At 34.1% G+C, this 26,974-nt stretch overlaps 1 protein-coding gene across 1 annotated transcript in view; it reads left to right on the top strand.

Annotated features, from left to right (window-relative positions):
- The window catches only part of ELAC2 (elaC ribonuclease Z 2), a 65,973-nt gene extending 41,824 nt beyond the window's left edge, over nt 1-24,149 (top strand). Inside the window, exons 13-24 of the mRNA XM_051995582.1 lie at nt 3,255-3,393; nt 3,468-3,553; nt 4,352-4,470; nt 5,805-5,901; nt 16,298-16,436; nt 20,125-20,163; nt 20,366-20,475; nt 21,076-21,175; nt 21,256-21,376; nt 21,620-21,698; nt 22,919-23,063; nt 23,582-24,149. Coding sequence (XP_051851542.1) covers nt 3,255-3,393; nt 3,468-3,553; nt 4,352-4,470; nt 5,805-5,901; nt 16,298-16,436; nt 20,125-20,163; nt 20,366-20,475; nt 21,076-21,175; nt 21,256-21,376; nt 21,620-21,698; nt 22,919-23,063; nt 23,582-23,818 — 1,411 coding nt within the window. The 3' untranslated portion in view covers nt 23,819-24,149. The remainder of the gene's footprint in view (nt 1-3,254; nt 3,394-3,467; nt 3,554-4,351; nt 4,471-5,804; nt 5,902-16,297; nt 16,437-20,124; nt 20,164-20,365; nt 20,476-21,075; nt 21,176-21,255; nt 21,377-21,619; nt 21,699-22,918; nt 23,064-23,581) is intronic.
- The last annotated feature ends 2,825 nt before the right edge of the window (nt 24,150-26,974 follow it).

The following is a 26,974-nucleotide window of genomic DNA, read 5'->3' as shown; positions in this document are numbered from 1 at the left end:
TGAAAAATAGCCCTACTGTGTCCCAAATGTATGCTGCTGCTGCTCTTAGTCCAGTAAGAAAAGCATTCCAAAAGTTATGTTGGATGATATCTTGGGGTGTGCACCTGAGGAACAAATGTTAGAAGCATGTCTACAAAAGACCATAGAAACACTAAGGAACTACAAATTGCATATAGCTCCAGAAAAAATTCAAAGACATGCTCCTTTTCAATATTTGGGCTATGATGTATACCCTAAGGTGCTTATAGTACAAAAACTTTCCTTGAGAACAGAGAAGTTGAACACCTTAAATGACTTTCAGAAATTGATAGGCGAAAGCCAATGGATATATCCAGTGTTAGGCTTGACTACTTATCAATTGCAACCATTATATGACATTTTAAGGGGAGACAGTACTTTAAACTCATCACGCCAGCTTACAAAAGAAGCTCAAGAGGTTTTGAGAGAAGTTGAACTGGGTTTATCCAATGTGGTTGAGTCACCCAAGAACCCTTGGAAATATCAGGTTTTGTTATAAAAGAGGCATCCACAGCAGTCCTTGGCATCCACAGCAGTCCTTCATCAAGGAGATAGTGTGATAGAGTGGGTGAACCTCCCAGCACAACCAGAACAAAGCATTACTCCTTATCCAGTGCTTGTGGATAGGATTTTATTAAAGGCCATTAAGCGAGCAGTACAATTATCTGGGATAAGACCGGACAAGATATACACCTTGTATACCAATGCACAAATTACTGTGTGCTGTGAAACCATCCCAGAGTGGCAAATTTTATTGGCCATGGCTCCAGATTTTACACATGGGTCTCCATTAAAGATAACCAGACTATTACATAATTGGCAATGGATTCTTGAAGAAAAGGTTTCTAAGATTCCTCTTAAGGGACCAACTATCTTTATAGATGCATCCAAATATAATATTTGTGCTGCATACGCACATGACTTAACTATAAAGACAGTAGTCAGAGCTCCTTTTCAGTCTACTCAGCAGAATGAATTGTATACAATCATTCTAGCTCTTAAATTATCCAGGAGATATAAATATAATATCTGATTTGGCCTATAAAATAGGTGTGGTACAAAGAATTGCCACAGCCCAAATAAAATTTGTAACTTCTAATATACATCAGCTCTTTAAGGAACTTAAAGAGTAAATGAGAAAGCATCCAGGTAAGATTTATATCTTGCATGTCCATTTATGTAATAGACTTCCAGGTCCTATTTTTGATGGAAATTCAAAGGCAGCCTTCTAACCATGTTAACCAATATTCCTTTATTTCAGGCGTTCCAAGAATCTCATTCTAAATATCATCAGGCTGCTTGAGCTTTATGTTTGCAATTTGGGATGACAAAAGAGGAAGCTAAAAGCATAGTAAAAACCTGTACAGGTTGCCTTCCTTTCTATGCTCTTTTGCTCCCTCCAGGGAAGAACCCTTGTGGTTTGAGATCCAATGAAATTTGGCAAATGGATGTGATCCATTATAAATTTTTTGGTCGGTTGGTCTTTTATCCATGTTGTAGTAGATACCTTTTCAGGATTTACTTTTGTAATACCAGCAGCAAAAGAGATAGCCCTAGTGGTCACTTAATTCCTTATACAAGCTTTTGCAATCATGGGTGTGCCACAAGCAATAAAAATAGATAATGGACCTGCATATACTTTTAAACATTTTGCACACTTTTGTGCACAGTATAAGATTTTACACACTACTAGCATACCCTTTAATCCTCAGGGACAGGTAATAGTATAGAGGAGAAACAAGAGACATCAAGACGCTCCTCCAAAAATAAAAGAAAGAGGGAGTCACAGGTAACCTTAGAGAACTTGTAAATTTAGCTCTTTATACGATTAACTTATTAATTTTTGACAAAGATACACTGGCTGTGGCAGACAGGTTTTATAACCAACTGGAAGGGCAGTGTCCAGTGCGAGCAGCTCTACTATCTTTAGATAATCGCCAAGTGATATGGAGAGATCCAGAAAGTGGTGAATGGAAGGGATCAGATAGGTTAACTGCTTGGGGGGGAGAGTTTGCTTGTATTTCTACAGATGGAGAAGGTTCAGATGGGTGCCAATTTGTCTTGTCCATCAGAGAGAGACAGAGAAGACCCTTGAAATGAAGGACAAGACCCAGGAAACATCGGGTGGTTCTGTTGCTGATTGTTCCCCCCATTGAAAGAGCATGGCAGTTATGGCAATTGACTCATGGATATTAAAAATTGTTAACAAGACTGATGCCGGACTTCAAAACCCTCAGGAATCATTGGAATCCCTGAGACCTGATAAGACTGTGGTAGGACTCGAAAACCCTCAGGAATCATTGAATTCCTTGAGACATAATGAGACTGTTGCAGGACTTCAAAAACTTGCAGGGATTCCCTGACCATGAAGTATTGGACAATAGATTGGTTTTGGACTATCTTTTGGTTGCTGAAGCAGGCATATGTGTGATTGTTATGTGCATACTCTTCTTCTAGGACCTCTAGAAATCTTTAAAAATACCATGTTGATTCATATTGTTTGTTTTATCAGTACTTGAATATACAATTCATGTTTGTTACATCACATTGAGCCTGCACCAGCTATGGGGAGAGTCATCACTACTAGCCTGTGTTTTATTGCTATTTGCTTGTAATACTTCCCATGCTGATAGCTTTGTGTATACCTGTTTCTATTAAGACCCTTCAGCCCAGAAATCCGCTAACAAGATCTGGCTTGACTCCCTACTTCCCTTTGGTGTTTTTCATCTCTCTTCCTGAGAAGTCAGGGAGGGCGTGATCATCTCCTTTTTAGTGTTTTTACCTCTTTTCCCGAGAAGTTAGGGGAGCCATGATCACCTCCTTTTGGTGTTTTCACCTCCTTTCCTGAGAAGTCAGGAAGGGCGCGATTACCTCCTTGTTGAGGTTCTCAGCTCCCTGAGAAGTCAGGAACGGCATGACCACCTGTGTTTTAAAACAACAGAAAGTGGGAAATATAGAAGGCTGAAACTCTGAAAAGGTGTGCTTGAATCAGACAGGAGAGCCCTTGAGGTTAATTACCTATTCAATGTGAGATAATAGCTCTATATACATATATTTTGATGATATGGTAATGTGATGGCTCTCAACTTTTCCTTCCTAAAAATACTCTTTTATTTCTCTATTATGTCTCCTTTTCTCTTATTATACCTTTCTTTCATACTCTTGGCTTCCCAATTTACTTTGATTCTATCTCCCTCTGAGACTACCCTTAGTTACATCTTAATTTTCTTCTTCAGGTTTGGCCCCCAAACTCAGCACCTGGTCTTGAATGAGAATTGTACTTCTGTACATAATCTTCGCAGCTTTAAGATTCAAACTCAGCTCAACCTCATTGATTCACACATATTTCCCCAGCTTACCAGCTACAATTACAAGGTAGAATATCAATAATTGTTATTTCTTAATTGGTCTTCTGGGAATTTTCTTCTTATTCTGTTTATTTTTCTTAGGAGGATCTGGCTACTTTCTCCCTGCCTGTAATTCGTGGTGAATGCCTTCTGAAGTACCAGCTGAGACCCAAACTCCATTGGCAGAAGTATGTGATTCTGGAATCATCATACTGCTGAACTTTGAGTGGAGGGGTTGAGACTATTATGCATTTATTTAGATCTTTGAATTCTGTCATTTGAAATTCTACATAATAATTTTGTCTTTATTAGAATAGTTTTCTCTTTTACACTTTGCTCTTAGAGTGTTTTAAAACTATAGGCAATAACTTTGCTTTAAACTGTCTTTTTGCACAGTCTTTATACTTCTCAGAAGGCTGAGTGGTTAGATTTTTTATTGATACCTATAGTTTTGTGGGATGGTTCACTGTTTTTGAAGTTACTGAAGTTAATTTAAGTTCATAGATACTAAGGCAATCTGATTTGCTCCTATTAGTATTCTAGGCCTGAAAGTGCCATAGACCTTGAACAGCAGTAGAATTGTGCTACAGATAAAGCATATATTGATGGCATACTAATCAAAGCTAGGGTTAAGAATAGGAATCTGTGAGTTGATTAGTAAGGGGAATTCTATCGAGAAACATCTTTCTGCCAATTCAGATTGGCTCTATCTTCTCTATGTCAGGTGCAATAGGCTTATCCCAAGCCCAGGAAAATTTGGGGAAATGTTAGAAGTAGCTTTGAGGGTTCAGAATTATAAAGGGAGTTGTTCCATCTCTTTTGTCTTAGATGAACTCTGGCAATTTGGTCAAACTCCACCTTAAAGAGTTTTCTGGAGATTGTTGTCAAGCCAATTTTTCCAGACATCAGAATTGTCGATGCCAACCAATTGCATTCTTTCCCCCCATTTAACTAATATGGATTGTTTTTTGTTTTTTCTCCTCCAGGGATGCCTGTATCACTTGCAACCCTGATGAATTTGTGACAGAGGCTCTGGACTTACCTAATTTTCAGGAAAGGGTACAAGAGTATAAGGAAAACATGATGGACAGTATAGCACAATTAGGTGAAGTAGAACCCTTTATTTTGATTTGTATTTTGGCAGTGTCTTTACATGTCTTTACAGAGTAAAGATTTCATTGGTATCTTGTTGATTATCTAGGATGGTTGTGTGGATGGATTAGAGAATTCATTGTGTTTGAATTTAGGTCTGAATAATCTAATTTTTTTTGTCCTTCAATTTCACTAGATAGCTGATTTCTACTAAAGAAATGATTCTGGACAGCCTTATGGTTTAATGAAAATAGCATTGGCTTCTTGTTCTAACTTTTCTAGGAACTGATATAAGAGCTTAGACAAATCACTACCCCTGTCTAGAGCTCAATTTCTTCATTTGCAAAATGAAGCACTTTGATTTTGTAAGTTCTGTCTATAAAAATCATATATTCATAAATTGTCAAAAATGGAAAATGTAAGTTGTTTTTTTTTTTTTTTTTTTTTTTTTTTTAAGAAATTTACCTTTTCTGGCATTTTCATTGTACAGATTTGAAAACAGATTTAAAGAAGCGAGGCTCCATGTCATAGATGAATTTTAATGGCAAATCTGGTGATCAAACCAGGCTCCTGTTTTTTTTTCCCCAACATTTTTTTTAGAAGACTGTTTTCTCATCTTGCCTAGGCAGATATTAAGGCTACAATTATTTATATGTCAAGTGTTGAGGGTTTTTTTTTTAATCATCGAATATATATTTTTTCTACTTTTTTGAAATATTCAGGTTCCTAGTTATTGTCAATTGATGATTTTCTTTAAGCAAGTGAGAATTCTCAAAACTCTAAAATTCTTTCTATTTGTTGTTCTGGGAAAATTTTATTCCACAGTGATTGTTAATTTTTTGAAAAAATAGTCATGACCTAAATAGTTTTGTTACTTATCAGTCATTACTGAGAGTAGATTTTATTAAGCCACACAAAAGTTCTTTTTATGTTTAGAAGAGAAAAAAGGATTGTTTTTGGGAGAAGTGTGATAGGATTTGCTTGTATAATTTCACAAGTAATTGAAGTCTTTGACTGTCACATTCCTAATGTTTGCCATGAAGGTAGAGAAACCATTCTTTATGGTTATCAGTCTTTGTTTAAAAAAAAAAATCGAAGAAAAATAGTTATTTATGTAATTACATGGTCTCTCCTATATTGAATAACTAAAACCAAATCTGAGTTGAGGAAACTCATCCTTTTTCTTTACCCTGAACTAAAGTTACGAGTTTGATTTGTCTCTGAAAAAGCTGTGTGAGTGACTTCTTAATACTTGGTTTTTGAGGCTACTGTTGTGGATTGTAGGGGTGAATATTGTATAATTCTTGGTCAGGGAAAATGGGATATTTTCCATATGCTTTTCAATAGGAAAAGGAATCCAATATCCAGAAGTCATCTTCCTCGGAACAGGCTCTGCCATTCCAATGAAGATTCGAAACGTCAGTTCCACACTTGTGAACATAAGGTATTGTTTTAGAATAGTGAAGAGTTTTTTTTGTTTTGTAATTTCTTTGGTAGAAAGAATTTCAAAACTCTCAGTGATGGATTTTGGATGTGAATACACTCTATAGACCAGATCAACCATTTTCATTGCTCCTCCTTCCCCATTAGGGCTATAATATGATGCCACAGCTATTTGTTATTGTTAATTGTTCAGGGGAGTTTCATTGTATATTCCATATATGTCATTTGGGAGTTATGAAAAATATCCCATAATGTGAGGTGGGAATGCTTAAAATTTTATCATGTTAAGCATCTATTTAGTGATATTTTCACTGAAGATTTAGGCAGGATTTTCTCACCTAAAATTTATTTGCATTGTAGATAACCTTTCTTTGTCAAACACAAACTTGCCCCCTGTTAAATGTCCAATATTCCTACGCCATAGTAGTTTTCCATCTTTCTGTGTTTAGCATATAAAGGGACATGTCAATAGTGAGAGGCAAATGTAGCATCATAGAAAAACACTGATTTTGCACTCAAAAGACCTGAGTTCAAGTTTCATTTCAAGTATTTGCTCTTGAACAAATCATTTACCTATCTAAATTTGTTTCCTCATTTGCAAAATAGAATGATAGTCTTGTTACCACTTACTTCACAGGGTGCTAATGAAATAGTAGTGTACTGATTAATCAGGAAACTGTTGATTATAGCAGCTAGGTGGTACAGTGGCTACAGTGCTGGTCCTGAAGTCAGGAAGACCTGCCTTAAACACTTAGCACCAGCAGCACAATCCTGGGCAAATCACTTAACCTCTATTTGTATTCATTTCCTTATCTGTAAAATGGGAATAATAGCAGCTACCTTGTAGGGTTTTTGTGAAACAAATGATATAATAATTGCATGGTGCCTAATGTTTATAATAAATTTTTTTTATTGATTCCCTGAAGAATATGACTCCCAAATGAATACTCAGTTCTTTCTTGATTGAAAAAATAGTTACTTTCAATTTCCGTAATGTAGTTGGTACATCTGATTCCCTCTGATTGTCTCCTTAAAGAAAGAAATGTATGATAACTTTAATAATATAGTGTTTGACAAACCCAAAGACACCAGTTTCTGGGATAAGAATGCATTATTTGACAAAAATTGCTGGGAAAATTGGAAATCAGTATGGCAGAAACTAGGCATTGACCCACACTTAACACCGTACACCAAGATAAGGTCAAAATGGGTTCATGACCTAGGCATAAAGAATGAGATTATAAATAAACTGGAAGAGCATAGGATAGTTTACCTCGCAGACCTGTGGAAGAGGGAGGAATTTATGACCAAAGAAGAACTAGAGATCACTATTGACCACAACATAGAAAATTTTGATTATATCAAATTGAAAAGTTTTTGTACAAACAAAACAAATGCAGACAAGATTAGAAGGGAAACAATAAACTGGGAAAACATTTTTACAATCAAAGGTTCTGATAAAGGCCTCATTTCCAAAATATATAGAGAATTGACTCTAATCTATAAGAAATCAAACCATTCTCCAATTGATAAATGGTCAAAGGATATGAACAGACAATTCTCAGATGAAGAAATTGAAACTATTTATAGACATATGAAAACATGCTCCAAATCATTATTAATCAGAGAAATGCAAATTAAGACAACTCTGAGATACACACCTGTCAAATTGGCTAGAATGACAGGGAAAGATAATGAGGAATGTTGGAGGGGATGTGGGAAAACAGGGACAATGATACATTGTTGGTGGAATTGTGAACACATCCATCCATTCTGGAGAGCAATTTGGAACTATGCTCAAAAAGTTATCAAACTGTGCATACCCTTTGATCCAGCAGTGTTTCTACTGGGCTTATACCCCAAAGAGATACTAAAGAAAGGAAAGGGACCTGTATGTGCCAAAATGTTTGTGGCAGCCCTGTTTGTAGTGGCTAGAAGCTGGAAAATGAAAGGATGTCCATCAATTGGAGAATGGTTGAGTAAATAGTGGTATATGAATGTTATAGAATATTATTGTTCTGTAAGGAATGACCAGCAGGATGAATACAGAGAGGACTGGCGAGACTTACATGAACTGATGCTAAGTGAAATGAGCAGAACCAGGAGATCATTATATACCTCAACAATGATACTGTTTGAGGATGTATTCTGATGGAAATGGATCTCTTTGATAAAGAGAGCTTTAAATGATCAAAGATGGACAGAAGCAGCTACACCCAGAGAAAGAACACTGGGAAATGAATATAAACTGCTTGCATTTTTGTTTTTCTTCCTGGGTTATTTATACCTTCTGAATTCTTCCTGTGCAACAAGAAAACTGTTTGGTTCTGCACACATATATTGTATCTAGGATATACTGTAACCCATTCAACTTGTAAAGAACTGCTTGCCATCTGGGGGAAGGGGTGGAGGGAGGGAGGGGAAAAATCGGAACAGAAGTGAATGCAAGGGATAATGCTGTAAAAAATTACCCTGGCATGCGTTCTATCAATAAAAAGTTATTAAAAAAAAAAAAAAAGAAAGAAATATATGATTTATAAGTATAAAGTTTTTGAGTGATCTAAACTTTGTCCTCTTTAAATTCTTAATCTTGAAACAATATTTTCCAAATGATTTTTTGGGGGGACTTCTGGAGGGCAGAGCCAAGATGGTAGAGAGGACACACATTTCTTTCTGAAGAACTCCTACAACCCTCAGACTAATTAGCAAATCCAGCCTCTCTGAATTAGCTCTGAACTGGCAGAATCTATGAATATTGGGAATGCAACAAATTACCAGCAGAAGATAATTTTAAAGATCGCCAGAAAAGGTCTGTTTTAATCAGGAATGGAAAGAGGCAGGCCAAGCAGGCTGAGCACAGACACCAGCGCAGGCAGCACAGAGTCCCAGGGTGGTGTGGATATTACGGTGCAGAGAATCTCCAGAGAATTTCCAGGGAGGAATCTACAGCAGCAATGTGGACTACTCTGCCCTGGTTGCAGGCCAGTAGATCAGCAGAGAAATTATGAAACATCCAACACAAACACAAAAGCTAAATTGTGAACCTTGAAATGCCAGAATCTCATGGGATCTGGCCATGTCTACCTAGCACCAGGAGTCGAGTCAGCACTGACCCAGCACAGCTGCAAAAGGAAGCTGCCACTTGTAGAGGAAGCTTGGAAAACCTTCCCTGCCCTAAAAGCAGACTCATTTAAAAAAAAAATGAGTAAAAAAGCAAAAAGAACTTTGACAATAGACCGTTTTTATGGTGAAAGAGAAGAACAGATTTCAAACCCTGAGGAGACTAAAAGCAGATCATCTCCAGATGAAGGCCCAAAGAGTGATATAAATTGGTCGCCACATAAGGCTCATGTAGAAGAAATTAAAAAGCATCTTAAAAGAGAGCTAGAAGAAAAATGGGAAAAGGAAATTAAAACTTTGCAAGAGGGTTTGGAAAATGCATATAACTCAGTAAAAGACAGATTTGATAAAATGGAAAAGGAAAACAACTCTCAGAAAAACAGAATTTGTGAAACAGAAAAAAGAAAATAACACCTTAAAAAACAGAATTTGTAAAATGGAAAAAAAAAATTCCATGGAACAAAACAACTCATTTAAAAATTCAATTGGACAAATCAAAAAGAAGTAAAAAAAAAAAAAAAATGAAGAAAATAATTCACTAAAATTCAGAATTGAACAAATGGAAATGACTCAGTAAGACAACAAGAATCAGTCAAGCAAAACCAAAAAAATGAAAAAAAAAAGAAAATACCTAATTGGGAAAACAACTGGAAAATAGATCTAGACACAATCTGAGGATTATTGGACTTCCAGAAAATTATGATTTAAAAAAGAGTCTAGACACTATTTTTCAGGAAATCATTAAAGAGAACTGCCCAGATGTCATAGAATCAGAAGGTAAAATAGCCATTGAAAGAATTAATTGATCACCTACTGAAAGAGACCCAAAATTAAAACTCCAAGGAATATCATAGCTAAATTTCAGAATTATTGGACCAAGGAAAAAATACTATAAGTAGTCAGAAAAAAATCAATTTAAATACCAAGGAACCACAATAAGCATTACCCAGAACCTAGCAGCTTCCACTTTAAAGCATCAAAGGAACTGGAATCTGATATTCCAAAAGGAGAAGGAACTTGGAATACAGCCAAGAATAAATTACCTTGCTAAACTGAGCATTTTCTTTTAGGGAAGAAGATGGACATTCAATGAAACAGGTGATTTCCATTTATTTCTGATGAAAAGACCTGAACGAAACAAAAAATTTGACCTCTAAATATAGAACATAAGAGAAGTACAAAAAGGTAAAAGGAAAAGAACTCTTCAAAACTGTATTTCTGTTATGGGTATACATAGAGAATACATGTATAATCCAATTTTACTGTTATAAAAAGAAACTAAAGGTGGAAAGAGGAATGTACTGGTAAAAAGGGGAAAGTGGGGGTAAAATGAGGGAAATTACATCTCAGGAAGAGGCAAAGAAAACCTATTATAATTGAGGGAAAGAAGGGAGGGGAATGAACATTGTGTGAATCTTACTCTCATCAGATTTTGCTCAAAGAAAGAATATTAGACAAAAGTGAGAGGGGAAAGAGGAAAAGGAAAGGTGTAGGCTAAATAGAAGGGAAAACAGAAATAGTATGGGAAAGTTATAAAAAAAGGGGAGTACTACTTAAGGCAAGTAGTGCTCATAAATAGAATACTGGGGAGGGAGGAAAGGCAGAAAGGAAAGAGAAAAGTATAATTTGGGCTTAGTAAGATGGCAGGAAATACAGACTTAGTAATATTAACCATAAATGTGAATGGGGTGAATTCTCCCATAAAGCATAATTGGATAACAAACTGGATTAAAAGCCAGAATCCTACAATATGTTGTTAAAAGAAACACATTTAAAGGTAAAAGACTGGAGCAGAATCTGCTATGCTTCAGATGAAGTAAAAAAAAAAAAACCGGGCAGCCATCCTGATTTCAGATCAAGCAAAAACAAAAATTGATTTATTTAAAAGATTTTATTTTTATTAATTTTTATATTATATGTTATATTATAATTATATTATATATTATTTTATATTATAATTATATTATATTATAATTATTTATTAATAGAAAGGAACTATATATTGCTAACGGGTACCATAGATAATGAAGCAATATCAATATTAAACTTTAATGCACCAAGTGGTATAACATCTAAATTCCTAAAGGAGAAGTTAAAAGAGTTGCAAGAAGAAATAAACAGCAAAAGTATAATAGTAGGAGATCTCAACCTTGCAGTCTTGCAACTAGTTAAATCAAACCACAAAATAAATAAGAAAGAAGTTAAAGACATAAATAGAATACTAGAAAAGTTAGGTATGATAAATCTTTGAAGAAAATTGAATGGAGAGAGAAAGAAGTACACTTTCTTCTTGGCAGTTCATGGAAACTATACAAAAATTGACCATATATTAGAACATAAACACCTCAGAATCAAATGCAGAAAGACAAAAATATTAAACACATTTTTTTTCAGATCACAATGCAATAAAAATTAACATTCAATAAAAGGTTAGGGGAAAAGAGACCAAAAAGTAATTGGAAACTAAATAATCTCATCCTAACAAATGAATCATAAACACAATCAATGATTTCATCTAAGAGAATGGCAATAATGAGACAACATACCAAAATTTCTGGTAATAAAAATAAGTGGTAATAAGGGGATCTCTTATCTCTAAATGCTTACTTGCATAAACTAGAGAAAGATAAGATCAATAAATTGGGCTTGCAACTAAAAGAGCTAGAAAAAGAAAAAAATTTAAAAACCCCAATCAAATATTAGACTTGAAATTCTAAAAATAAAAAAGAAATCAATAAAATTGAAATAAATTTTAAAAACTATTGAATTAATAAATAAAATTAAGAGTTGGTTTTATTAAAAAAAAAAACCAACAAAATAGATAAACTCTTAGTTAATTTGATTAGAAAAAGGAAAGGATAAAATCAAATTGTTAGTCTCAAAAATGAAAAGGAAGAACTTTCCACCAATGAAGTATAAATTAGAGCAATAATTAGGAGTAACTTTGCCCAATTTTATGCCAATAAATTTGACAACTTAAGTGAAATGGAAGAATATCTACAAAATTATAGATTGCCCAGATTAATATAAGAGGAAATAAATTACTTAAATAGTTCCATTTTAGAAAAAGAAATAGAACAAGCTATTAATTAACTCCCTAAGAAAAAATCCCCAGGACCAGATGGTTTTACATGTGAATTCTACCAAACATTTTAAAAAGCATTAACTCCAATACTATATAAACTATTTGAAAAAATAGGGAAGGAAGGACTTCTACCAAATTCTTTTTATAACACAGACATGGTAGTGATACCTAAACCAGGCAGGATGAAAACAGACAAAGAAAATTATAGACTAGTTTCCCTAATGAATATTGATGCAAAAAATCTTAAAATAAAATATTAACAAAAAGATTATAGAAAATCATCCCCAGGGTTATACACCATGACCAAGTAGGATTTATACCAGGAATGCAGGGCTGGTTCAATATTAGGAAAACTATTAGCATAATTGTATCAATAACCAAATTAACAAAAATCATATGATCATCTCAATATGCAGAAAAAACATTTGATAAAATCCAACACCCATTCCTATTAAAAACACTAGAGAGTATAGGAATAAATGGACTTTTCCTTCAAAGTCAGTAGCATCTATTTAAAACCATCAGCAAACATCATATGTAATGGGGATAAACTGGAACCATTCCCAATAAGATCAGGATGAAACAGTTGCCCACTATCACCATTACTATTCAATATTGTATTAGAAATGCTGGCTTCGGCAATAAAATATGAAAAAGAGATTAAAGAAATTAGAGTAGGTAATGAGGAAACCAAATTGTCACTCTTTGTAGATGATATGATGATATTCTTAGAGAACCCTAGAGAATCAACTAAAAAACTATTAGAAGTGATCCTCAACTTTAGCAAAATTGCAGGATACAAAATAAATCCACATAAATCAGCATTTTTATACATTACTAACAAAATCCAACAGCAATAGATACAAAAAGAAATTCCACTTAAAATAACTATCAATAGAATAAAATATTTGGGAATCTATCTGGCAAGGGAGAGTCAGGAACTATATGAGCAAAACTACACACTTTCCACAAAAATAAAGTCAGATTTAAACAATTGAAAAAATGTCACGTTCTCTTGGGTAGGTCGAATGAATATTATAAAGATGACAATACTACCCAGACTAATCTGCTTATTTAGTGCTCTACCAATCAAATTCCTAAGAAACTATTTTACTGACCTAGAAAAAATAACAACAAAATTCATCTGGAAAAACTAAAGGACAAGAATTTCAAGGGAATTAATGAAAAGCAAAGCAAATGAAGGTGGCCTAGCTATATCAGATCTGAAACTATATTAAAAAGCAGCAGTCATCAAAATCATTTGGTACTGGCTACTAATAGAGCAGTTGATCAGTGGAATAGTTAGGTTCACAGAACAAAATAGTGACTATAGCAATCAAGTGTTTGACAAACCCAAAGACCCCAGCTTTTGGGGGAAAAAAATTCACTATTTGACAAAAACTGCTGGGAAAATTGGAAACTAGTATGGAGAAACTAGGCATTGACCCATACCGTACACTATATACCAAAATAAGGTTGAAATGGGTTCATGATCTAGACATAAAGAATGATATTATAAACAAATTAGAAGAACATAAGATAGTTTACCTCTCAGACCTGTGGAGCAGGAAGGAATTTGTGACCAAAGAAGAACTAGAGATCATTATTGATCACAAAATCAATAATTTTGATTATATTAAGTTAACAAGATTTTATACAATTAAAACTAATGCAGACAAGATTAGAAGGGAAACAATAAACTGGGAAAACATTTTTACATTCAAAGGTTTTGATAAAGGCCTCTTTTCTAAAATATGTAGAGAATTGACTCAAATTTATAATAGTTCAAGCCATTCTCCAATTGATAAATGGTCAAAGAAATGAACAGACAATTTTCAGATGAAAAAATTGAAACTATTTGTAGTCATATGAAAAGGTTCTCCAAATCACTATTGATCAGAGAAATACGAATTAAGACAACTCTTGAGATACCACTGCACACCTGTCAAATTGACTAAAATGACAGGAAATAATAATGACCAAAGTTGGAGGGGATGTGGGAAAACTGTGTACAGATCCAGCCATTCTGGAGAGCAATTTGGAACTATGCTCAAAAAATTATCAAACTCTGCATACCCTTTGATCTAGCAGTGTTTATTGGGATGATATCCCAAAGAGATCTTAAAGGAGGGAAAGAGACCCACGTGCAAAAATGTTTGTGGCAGCCCTTTTTGTAATGGCTAGAAACTGGAAACTGAGTGGATTCCCATCAATTGGAGAATGGCTGAATAAGTATATTCATTATATGAATGTTATGGAATATTATTGTTCTGTAAGAAATGGCCACCAGGACGATTTCAGAGAGGCCTGGAGAGACTTACATGAACTGATCCTAAGTGAAATAAGCAGAACTAGGAGATCATTATACACAGCAGCAATAAGACTATACAACATTCAGTTCTGATGAACATGACTCTCTTCAACAGTGAGATGATTCAAACCCGTGCCACTTGTTCAGTGATGAAGAGAGCCATCTATACCCTCAGAGAGGACTGGGAACTGTGTGTTGACTACAATATAGCATTCTTACTCTTTCTGTTGTTGTTTGCTTGCATTTTGTTTTCTTTATCAGTTTTTTTTCTTCTTGATTTTATTTTTCTTGTGCAGCAAGATAACTGTATAAATATGTATACATATATTGGATTTAACATATACTTTAACATATTTAACATGTATTGGACTATCTGCCAGCTAAGGGAGGGGTTGGGGGAGGAGCGAAAATTTTGGAACAGAAAGTTTTGCAAAGATATATGTTCAAAAATTACCCATGTATATGTTTAGTAAATAAAAGAATTTAATTTAAAAAAATTTTTTAATTAAAAAAAAAGTTTTTGTCATTTTCTCCTGAGCCTAATTTTTGAATGAAAATTCCTGATTATCATGGTATATGTTTTGCTTTGGAGAATATTACAAAATCCTTTGTAGAATTTTTTTTCCTACCCCTTCAGTCTTGAGAGGAGATATTGGTACATAATCCTTGTCAATTATATTCATGGTATTGTTTTTATTCATAAGGTAAGATGATCATAAATCTCTCTTTTTTTTTTTTTTAATAACTTATTATTGACAGAACCCATGTCAGGGTTACAGCATTATCTCTTGCATTCACTTCTGTTCCGATTTTTCCCCTCCCTCCCTTCATCCCTTCCCCCAGATGGCAAACAGTCCTTTATATGCTGAATAGGTTACAGTATATCCTAGATACAAAACATGTGTGCAGAACCGAACAGTTTTCTTGTTGCACAGGGAGAATTTGATTCAGAAGGTATAAATAACCTGGGAAGAAAAACAAAAATGCAAGCAATTTATATTCATTTCCCACTATTATTTCTTTGGGTGTAGCTGCTTCTGTCCAGAGATGATCATAAATCTCATAAAAGGTTTCTTGTTTTCTTGGAGCCTTTGTGTAACTTACTCTGTCTGATTCATTATCTCTCTTAGCTAGTGCCTTTCCTTCAAAATGATCTAAAATTTTTTCATTTTTTTGTTTAAAGATCAACATTTACATCTTGTCTTCCTTAGATTATAAATTTCTTGAAGATGGGAATGGCTTTTGCTTTTCTTTCTTACATCAATTCTAAGTATAAACGTTTGAATAATATTTAATTTAAAAACTTAAAGAGGGACTATAAAGGTAATCTCTATGGGCTCTGTGTTTGTTTTCTCATGTTTTCTTCTTTTGGAATCCTTATAATTATCTTGATTATAGCTGTCTGTAGTGCCTTGTAAATCTTGAAACACATAAATGTGCACTGTTGGTATTATTAAAAGGAATCCTCACAACTTTTTTTTGTAGTAAATAAATCAAAAGATATTTAAAGATTGTTCTGGTGACCTCATATCTTTAGTCTTCTTGTAGGAGTGCCCAAATGTACCTCAGGTCTCCAAAGTTCATTGTTACCCAAATTAGATTAAAATGTAATTGGGAAATGTTTAACACAAAAATACAGTACAACACAGTTAATGTTGATTTGTGGTTTTCTGATTATATGCTCTCTGATCAGTTTTTATTTCAGTCTTAGAGTACGGCTTTACCCTCTTAAGAGAAATTGGCTCATTAACCTTTTTTATTGGTGGTGGTGGAGGTGGAATTGGTACTAAACCTGAATTTAATAATAATAATAATAAATACATAAAATAATAATCATTATAAATTTAAAAAAAAACACTAAAAAGGTATTCTCCCTGGCAGCTCTGATCAATCTCTCCTACTGGATTGTGGGGAAGGCACTTTTGGGCAGCTCTGCCGCCATTATGGGGATGAAGTAGATAGAATCCTGATTAACATTGCTGCTGTGTTTGTATCTCATATCCATGCGGATCACCATACAGTGAGTAATGATCTAGAATCAAGGCTTCTTTTACTGGTGTAGGATCCTTTTTATTATCACTTTACTTTTCAATTTTGTGTTCATTTTTCCCCTCTTTAATACCAATTTTTTGATATTGAATTCTTTCTTATTACTGTGTTGTTTGTGAATATTTGTTGTTGTGTTTTTTTTTTTTTAATAGTTGGAAAGTTGGAAAGGATTTAGTCCAACTTTTACTTGAACAAAAATTCCTTCTGCAAAAGTTTTTGCTTAAAGACCTCTAATAAGGAAGGACCCACTGCTTCCAAAGCAGTCATTTCCCATTGGGGATAGTTCTAATAAGCCTAAATTTTCTTTGTTTTGATTTCCTTTTGATTCTAGTTCTTATCTCTGGGGTCAAGCATAATTGGTTTGGTCAGTAAGTTTCTTCCCTGATATAGCCTTTTAGTTTGAACACAGCTTTTGTGTTTTCTATAAATTTTCTTCACACTAGTATAAAGACCTTATTTCCATGGCCCGAATTCAAGGACCTTTACAGTACCCTCCTGTGGATCCTCCCCAGTTTATCAATGGCCTACCTAAAATATGCCTCTAATCTTTGAACTATCATTTCAAGACACAATGCCATTCTGATTACAACCAAAAATTTCAATAGTTTTCTTGATTGCCATATCATATTGTTAAATAATATTGAGCTTACTAAATTTGAGTTCACTAAAACATCTAGATGTTTTTCAGACAAATTGCTGTTTAGAAATCCTTCATATTGTACTTGTGAAGATAATTTTTTGATCCTAAGTATACATTTACTCCTAATTAAATTTCATTTTATTAACTTTAATATAATAGTTGGATTTTTTTTTAATCATAAGCCTGTCATTGGTTGTTAGATATCTTTCCTAACTTTGTGTCATTTGTAAATTTGATAAGCATTCCATTTCTGTCTTTATCCTAATCATTGATAAAAGTTTTAAATAACACAGAGCCAAGGACAGATTCCTGTAGAATCTAGAGATCTCCTTCAAAAGTTGATTTAAACCGCGACTGTTTTAAGAGTTCATCTTGGAAACTACCTAATTGAATTATCCTCTACTCTGAATAGCACAAGAGACTTTGTAAACATATCACCAGCATTTCTTTAAAAAAAAAAAATAGCTTTTTATTTTTCAAATAATTTTCAAATATAAGCAAAGATAGTTTTCAACATCCAGCCTTATAAAACCTTGTGTTCCACATTTTTCCTCCCTCGCTCCCTGCCTTCCTCCTCCCCTAGACAGTAAGCAATCCAATATAGGTTAGACATGTTCAATTCTTCTAAACATATTTCCACATATATCTTGGCACACAAGAAAAATCAGATCAAAAAGGGAAAAAATGAGAAAGAAAAAAGTAAATAACAAAGGTAAGAATACTATGTTGTGATCCACATTCAGTCTCTCTATTTATCTCTCTGCATGCAGATGGCTCTTTTATTATAAGTGTTTTGGAATTGCCTTAAGTCATCTATTGTTGAAAAGAGCCAAGTCCTTTACTGTTATTTATCACATAATCTTGTTGCTGTGTACAATATTCTCTTGGTTCTACTCATTCACTTAGCATTAGTTCATGCAAGTTTTTCTAAGCTTTTGTGAAATCAGCCAGCTCATCATTTTGAATAGAACAGTATTCCATTTCATTCATATACCATAACTTATTCAACCATTCCCCAACTGATAGATATTCACTCAGTTTCTAGTTCCATTCTTAACATTTCTTAATCTTGTAGCTCAATTAATTTGAAAATGTAAATAAGGTTAGTCTTTCATGATTTATTCTTGATATTTATTCCATTCTTCCTCCCATCATTTTTTTTCCCCCCAAAAAAATGCTTTCTACCATGATTTCTTCTTTAGGTACTAGATTTTCTTATATCAGTATACCTTTTTTTTTTAAATCTGTCCTGTTCACTTTGAATAAGATACTTATGTGGAGAAATGTTAGATTCATCTTTTATCCCATATCTTTTTTTTTTTTTCCCCCTGAGGCAATTGAGGTTAAGTGACTTATCTGGGATCACATATTTAGGAAGTGTTCCGTGTTTGAGGCCATATTTTAACTCAAGTCCTCCTCACTTTAGGACTGATGCTCTATCCACTGCGCCACCTAGCTCCCCCATCCCAAATCATTATGTTAGCAGTAAGATCAAGTTTGCCTCCTTTACATTGGATGCCCTAGAACCTTTTACTGCCTTTGTTCTAAAGCACTGATTAAAATACCATCTGTGTTCCTAAGTTAGAGGTAGTTACATGGTAGAGTAGATAGAATACTAGGCCTTGAGTCAGGAAGAAATACCTAATTTCAATTTTCACCTCTGACACTTACTATTTTTATGATCCTGAGTAAGTCATTTAACCTCTCTCTGCCTCAATTTCTTCAACTGTAAAATTTGGAAAATAAATTGTTATGAGGATCAAATGAGACATTTGTAAAGCACTAAGCACAGTATCTGCCACATAGTAGGTGCTTACTAGACATTTGTTTCTCAAGTTTCTTCATTTTTTGATATAAGACTTTAATTTTTAACATTGCTTTCTGAGGCAGTCTAATTTGTACACCAGTTGAATCATCAGAACTAAGTCTTATATTTTCATGAATTTTGTGAAGTTCTCTGTCATATCCTAGATACAGAAAATAAGCTATGTTTATGTTATTGTTAGACTGACAAATTTCTGGTCCAGAATCCTTCAGGACAGTCACCAATTATTTCTGTTTGCGTCTTCCTTCTTGTATCATCTCTCACCTGGAAAAACCTATACATCATTTCTTAAAGAATAAGTAATTTGTTTTTAATAAAAGAGAAACTTTTCCTATCACATAACAAAGTGCATGATAAATGCTTAGTTAATTGGTTCATTTATGGATTTGCCTTTCTTTTTTTTAGGAAAGAACCTTTTATGTCTTTTTATTAATTCCGTATACTCAATGGTCCCTCTTTTCTTTTTCTCTGACATTCTCTCTTCCAGCTTCTGAATACAGTTTAATATTCTCTGTCTTTTTTAGGTACTTTTTCTTTACTTTTATATTGATGCTTTTTTTCCCCCTATTTTTCATGATCATCTGAGGAGTGGAAAGATATTCCTCAAGTCTCTTTACCCCTAAAGACCTCTCTCTAAGAGAGAGATCAGCTTACATTTTGGGCACAGATAGGGTGTATCCTATCATAGCTAAATGACTGTTTTACACAGTTGGTTTGTAATATAATTTTCCCTGTTCTATTCTACATTCTTACTGAAAATGAGGTCTTCAATCTTCATCTTTCTTTTTAGTAATTCCCTTAGAGATCTTCTGGGGAAGTCTTGATTGCCTTTTTTATCTTCTCTCAGGCATTTTAGTGATTAACAATAGGATTAATTTGGATTTGAACCTTCACATTTTTTCTTAACTTTCTTTCTAAGTTTTTTGAATGTAGCTGATATCTGTTCAGCTTTGAGGATTGATATTGTGGTGTAAGAGTCTAGGAGTAGGGCATTTTTTTATCCTTAGCATTCTAGGAGAAGCTAAAATGAGGCCATCTTCAGGATTGAAGATGTAGGCCTTGTATAGAATTCTCATGTGCAATATGAATACTGGAGAAATTTAACCTAGAACTAAGTAAAATAAAGCTATAAGGAAGGAAAAAAAATTAAAATAGGTTTCCTATTTGTCTCTATCTTTACCTTTTATTTTCCAGGGCTTATTAAATATCCTGTTACAGAGAAACCGTGCTTTGGTAAGTTAAACTATTTATTGGCAATTTGAGCTTCAATAATGATGTGTGTTTTGCCCGCGCGCGCGCGCGCGCGCACACACACACACACACACACACACACATACACATCTCAAAGGAAACACCTATTTCTTCCTTTTTCCATTGAGCTTTCCTGAAGATGCATCTGTGTTGAGACTTCCTTTGCTATTTTACTTTTTTTTAGGCATCAGTGGGAAAATCATCTATCCCGCTTTTATTAGTAGCGCCTACTCAAGTTATGACATGGCTACAGCAGTACCATGACCATTGCCAGGAGATTCTAGGTGCTGTCAGGTGAGTGACTAGTACCTGCTTATGCTCTGGATCTACCGTTCTCCTTATATATTCCTTCTCAAGAGACTTTAAAGAATCAGCATTTTAAAACTGTTTTGTGTCATAGGCCTTTTGGTAGTCTTATGAAACCTGTGAACCCCTTCTCAGAATAGTATTTTTAAATAAGCAAATTAAAATATTTAAGATTATAAATGAAACCATTTATACTGAATTATAATTATCAAAGTATTTGAAAACAAGTTCATTGGCTTTAGGTTAAGAACCTTTACTGTACAGTTCTTAATTCTTGCTTGGATAGCTTACCTCTTGTCAACAGGAATCATCTGATTGCATCAGAACCCTAAAAAGAATACTGTGCAAGCCTAGAACTAATGATGAAAAGAACCTGAACTTGAACTTTTTATTTTCCAATTCTTTGTGAATTTGAATCCATTTTTGCTATAATTGTGCTGTTCCTATGGCATATGATTTTGTGAGAATTTGCCCATTTTATTGACAATGATATATGTTTAATTTTATTTCTTAGTAAATCTATATATTGGCTTCATTAGAACAAGGCCTGAACTTTGATTTAATTTTTTTCTTTTTTTCTCTACATAGTATGATCCCAGCAAAGTGCCTCCAAAAAGGGACTGAAGTCTCCAAACCCATGATTGCAAGATTAATTACTTCACTGCTAGAAAAATATGATTTGGAAGAGGTACAGAATCTATTAGTTACCTCATAGGGAGAAAAGTGAGGTAGCAGGGGCAGCAGAGCCCTTCATCTTTTTTTATTCAGTTTCAGACTTGTTTGGTTAAGCACTGTAAGAATGCTTTTGGTTGTGCTTTGGTCCACAAATCAGGATGGAAAATAGTCTACTCTGGTGACACCATGCCATGTGATGCTCTAGTCCAGTTGGGTGAGTAACTGTACATAAGTAAGAAATTTGGTTGAAGGTTTTTTTTATTTTTTAATGTTTAGTTTGATATTTTAGTAGGTGGAAGAGAATGCAGGAAATTGATTACAGTAGCATATGCTTTAGCTTTGGATTCTCCTTGTCTCTTTAAGCAACTCTGAGGAAGACTACTCTAACTAGAGAAGTGAAGATAATGGTTCTCCTTTCCTAAAAGGCATTTAGATCATGTTAACTTATTTTACCTAGGGAAAGGAGCTACTATGCTTATTCATGAAGCTACTTTGGAAGATGGTTTAGAGGAGGAAGCTATAGAAAAGACACACAGGTAATTTGTTCCTTAACTCTTTTTTGTTAAATGTGACCTTTCACCACTTCTTGATAGAGTGTCTTTGTTGTACCAGCCTTTATCACATTGTAGGACTCTAGCTAGTGTTTTGTAAGTTTGCAAGCTACTTCAGCTTTAAGGGAGTTTTCTCTCTGGATAAGAAAATGTTGAAAAGAGAATTCATATACCATATGATTTGGCTCATACTCAACAAAATAGCTCTCCACATCTCCCTAAAGTAGTAATCCAGTCTTTACTTGAAGGTTGTTTTGCATTAGGATAGCAGTAGTTAGAAACTTTTTCCTTCATGGAACCAAAATCTGCCTTATTGAACATTCCCTTTATTGCTTCAGCTCAGCTGTTTTGAGGCCAAGAAAAATAAATATAATTCTGCTTTCATTTATATGAAATCCACATACTTGAAGTTAGATGTCCAGACTTCTTAATGTAGCCTCATATCACATTAACTTTTTTTGTTTCATTATCAAATGATTGATTTATAAAGTTTTATAGAGTCCACTAAATTTCTAGAAATTTTTCACAGGAACTGTGATCAGGCCATGATTTCCTTGTCATCTATTTGTGCAATGGCTCAACAATCACTTTTACCAGTTCTTTCAGTTGGCTTCATTGAAAGTTCCACAGTTTATTAGCCCTTGAGAGGATTACAGGCTTAACGTTTTAGAAGTCATCCTGAAAATATCTTAGCCTAATACATTCAGGAAGCAGGGACTACAGATCGGAGCGAGGAGACTCTGGTGATCTTATTAAATGTTTATTGAATTCTCCATATGCAGGAAAATTATAAACTACAAAATTGCCAAATTATTTAGGCTATGCATCCAGCATACCCTGTTGAATGAAGAATTTTTAATCATCCACATTTTATAGTTTAAAAAATTGATTTAGAAACTTGTATTAACCAAGTCATACAACTGCCTGGTAGGTGATAGACACGAGAATGGGCAATCCAGGTTTTCTTATTGTAAATCCAATATTCTTCCTACTATTATAGGCTCTGTAGTGTTTTGTAGGGGTGTGAAAGAAGTAGGATGTAGTTCCTAGTCTTAAGGAAGTTTTAGAAACTGTCATAAAAGAAGAAAAGTAGAGGTAGCTGTTTCAAACTCTGAGATCATTTTATTTTGAAAGTGAAAGGTTTTAGATACCCTTTTGCTTCTTTTCCGTTTAGTCAATATTCTGCTTTCATCATTGATTTATAGCACTACTTCCCAAGCAATTGGAGTTGGAGTGAAGATGAATGCCAAGTTTATCATGTTGAACCACTTTAGCCAGCGTTATGCCAAGATCCCCCTTTTTAGCCCTGACTTCAATGAGAAAGTTGGAATTGCATTTGACCACATGAGGGTATGTATATACCATGTATTATGTAGTTGAGTTGAGGTTTGGGGCAGAGAATTTGTATTGCACATTTTCTTACTTTACATTAATTCCAAGTCCTTTCTCCTTTTCTTTATTTAGCAAGGTTATTTATTATAGATTTTTTCTTTTAACTATCCCCAGAATTGATCTAGTCTGCCTGTGATAATAACACTTTGATGGAAAAATAGGTACTCCATTGATTCTTACCACAGTTGTACTTGTATTTTTCAATACACAATTCAGTATTACTAAGTATTCAGTATTACTAAGTCTCATGTCTCATGTTTTGAAGGGAGAGGCAGTTAACAGATGCCTAACAGGTGACTATTATGGTGTGACTATTATCTGTTACTATATAATGAAATTAGGAAATAGTTTCTACTTTTCTTTGTAGATCCCTTGAACTGAGAGTTGTGTTAATAAGAGCATGTATATGATATTGTTCCCCATGCCTTTTTGTTCCCTGAGCTGTCTATAACCTTTCATTTCTCACTTCTCTCCAGGTTGGCTTTGGAGATTTTTCCACAGTTCCTAGACTGATCTCTCCTCTCAAAGCCTTGTTTGCTGATGAGATAGAAGAGATGGTAGAGAGGAAGGAGAAACGGGAATTGCGACAGATTAAAAAGGCCACTATTAGTTCAGATCCCTGTGGGCATGATGATGGACAAGAGCCCAAGAAGACTCATAATAGAGAAAAGGAATCTAAAAGTCCACCAATCAAAAAGCTCAAAGTAAACTGAAGGCATCAACCATGGCTCTGGATAGTAAAATAGCATTTATGCTTTCTTTCCTTTCTTCATGGGGAGGTCATAAGTGGTGGTTGAATGAAGTGGTATCTTTTTTCCACTCTAGGAAAAAAAAAAAACAACAACTACTCAACTACTCTGTTAGCTTTGCCAGAGCTACTATAAAGAGAAAGAGACTTTGAAGAAGAATGTAATGTCTTGGAAGATGGACAATGTGATTTTTTTCTTTGTATCCCAGTATCCATCATGTAATGCCTTGCAAAATTAGTTATGTTATAGAATTTTTTAGAATTGAATTAAATTATAAAATTGAATAATGAACAAATTGAATCATATCCATTTGAAACATGAATTGATTCTTCTAAACATTGTCAGAGAAGTTTTTAAAGAAAAACTTGTTTTTGAAAATACTTTTTAGAAATTCAGCAGATGGCAGGACATGAAATATGATACTCCACTCAGGTAGAACTAATTTCTCTCAATAATGGAAGAAGGGAGAATGATAGCTTCATAAATTTGAGTGTTGAAAAGGACTTTAGAAGCCAGCTAATCAAATCTGATCCTTAATCCAATCTCTCATAATGAGAATAATACATTACCTACCAAGGCATCACATTTCCCTTTTGAATAGCTCCAACTGACATCAAGCTTTTATTTGATTCTTTGCATCTTCTGCTTATTATTCAAAGTTCTTGTGGGGTCAAGCACATACTGAAGATCTACTAATTTAATGTGATACCTTATAATACTCAGTCTTTCAGTTCAAACAGTTGTGAATTACTACTATGTCATCTAGATCTAACTTTTCCTTTAGACTTTTCCTGGTCTGAAATACTTTGTGAAATGCTTTGCTAAAATCTAGGTAGTCTCTATATAGTCAGCTGTTTAAATTTTTTTTTTTTTTAAGCTAAGCTGGTCCTTTGTAATTACTACTTCCTTTTCTAGATAGGTTTATAGGGGGTAGAGCCCTTAGAAGAGACCCTTGAAGGCCTTCTGCTTCAAAGCCCACTTTTTAAAAAAAAATATTTTATTTTATTTTATAATAACTTTATATTGACAGAATCCATGCCAGAGTAATTTTTTTACATTATTCCTTGCACTCGTTTCTGTTCCGATTTTTCCCTTCCCTCCCTCCACCCCCTCCCCTAGATGGCAAGCAGTCCTATATATGTTAGATATGTTGCAGTATATCCTAGATACAATATATGTTTGCAGAACCGAGCAGTTCTCTTGTTGCACAGGGAGAATTGGATTCAGAAGGTGAAAACAACTCGGAAAGAAAAACAAAAATACAAATAGTTCACATTCATTTCCCAGTGTTCTTTCTTTGGGTGTAGCTGCTTCTGTCCATCATTTATCAATTGAAACTGAGTCTTTGTCAAAGAAATCCACTTCCATCAGAATACATCCTCATACAATATCGTTGTCGAAGTGATCTCCTGGTTCTGCTCATTTCACTTAGCATCAGTTCATGTAAGTCCACCAACTCCACCAACAATGCGTCAGTGTCCCCGTTTTCCCGCATCCCCTCCAACATTCATCATTATTTTTTCCTGTCATCTTAGCCAATCTGACAGGTGTGTAGTGATATCTCAGAGTTATCTTAATTTGCATTTCTCTGATCAATAGTGATTTGGAACATTCTTTCATGTGAGTGGTAATAGTTTCAATTTCTTCATCTGAAAATTGTCTGTTCATATCCTTTGACCATTTATCAATTGGAGAATGGCTTGATTTTTTATAAATTTGAGTCAGTTCTCTATATATTTTGGAAATGAGGCCTTTATCAGAACCTTTAATTGTAAAGATCTTTTCCCAGTTTGTTGCTTCCCTACTAATCTTGTTTGCATTCGTTCTGTTTGTACAAAGGCTTTTTAATTTGATATAATCAAAATTTTCTATTTTGTGATCGATAATGGTGTCTCTAGTTCATCTTTGGTCACAAATTTCTTTCTCCTCCACAAGTCTGAGAGATAAACTATCCTATGTTCCTCTAATTTATTTATAATCTCGTTCTTTAAGCCTAGGTCATGGACTCATTTTGATCTTATCTTGGTATGTGGTGTTAAGTGTGGGTCCTTGCCTAATTTCTGTGTGGCTTCCCTTCTAATCTTGTTTGCATTAGTTTTGTTTGTACAAACGCTTTTTAATTTGATATAATCAAAATTTTCTATTTTGTGATTGGTAATAGTCTCTAGTTCATCTTTGGTCACAAATTTCTTTCTCCTCCACAAGTCTGAGAGATAAACTATCCTATGTTCCTCTAATTTATTTATAATCTCATTCTTTATGCCTAGGTCATGGACCCATTTTGATCTTATCTTGGTATATGGTGTTAAGTGTGGGTCCATGCCTAATTTCTGCCATACTAATTTCCAGTTATCCCAGCAGTTTTTATCAAATAATGAATTCTTATCCCAAAAGTTAGGATCTTTGGGTTTGTCAAACACTATAGATTGTTATAGTTGACTATTCTACCTAACCTTTTCCACTGATCAACTAATCTATTTCTTAGCCAATACCAAATGGTTTTGGTGACTGCTGCTTTATAATATAATTTTAGATCAGGTACAGCTAGGCCACCTTCATTTGATTTTTTTTTCATTAATTCCCTTGAGATTCTCGACTTTTTATTGTTCCATATGAATTTTGTTGTTATTTTTTCTAGATCATTAAAATATTTTCTTGGAAGTCCGATTGCTATAGCACTAAATAAATAGATTAGTTTAGGGAGTATCGTCATCTTTATTATATTCGCTCGGCTTATCCAAGAGCACTTAATATTTTTTTAATTATTTAAGTCTGACTTTATTTGTGTGGCAATGTTTTTGTAATTTTGCTCACATAATTCCTGACTTTCCTTTGGTAGATAGATTCCCAGATATTTTATGCTATCAACAGTTATTCTGAATGGAATTTCTCTTTGTATCTCTTGCTGTTGGATTTTGTTAGTGATTTATAAAAATGCTGAGGATTTTATGGGGATTTATTTTGTCTCCAGCTACTTTGCTAAAATAAAGAATTATTTCTAATAGCTTTTTAGTAGAATCTCTGGGGTTCTCTAGGTATACCATCATATCATCTGCAAAGAGTGATACTTTGGTTTCCTCATTGCCTACTCTAATTCCTTTAATATCTTTCTCGACTCTT

Source organism: Antechinus flavipes, chromosome 4, assembly GCF_016432865.1.
Source record: "Antechinus flavipes isolate AdamAnt ecotype Samford, QLD, Australia chromosome 4, AdamAnt_v2, whole genome shotgun sequence".
Classification (NCBI taxonomy): Eukaryota; Metazoa; Chordata; class Mammalia; order Dasyuromorphia; family Dasyuridae; genus Antechinus; species Antechinus flavipes.
The sequence above is the reverse complement of the archived record's forward strand: the minus strand, read 5'-3'. Positions and strand labels throughout refer to the sequence as shown.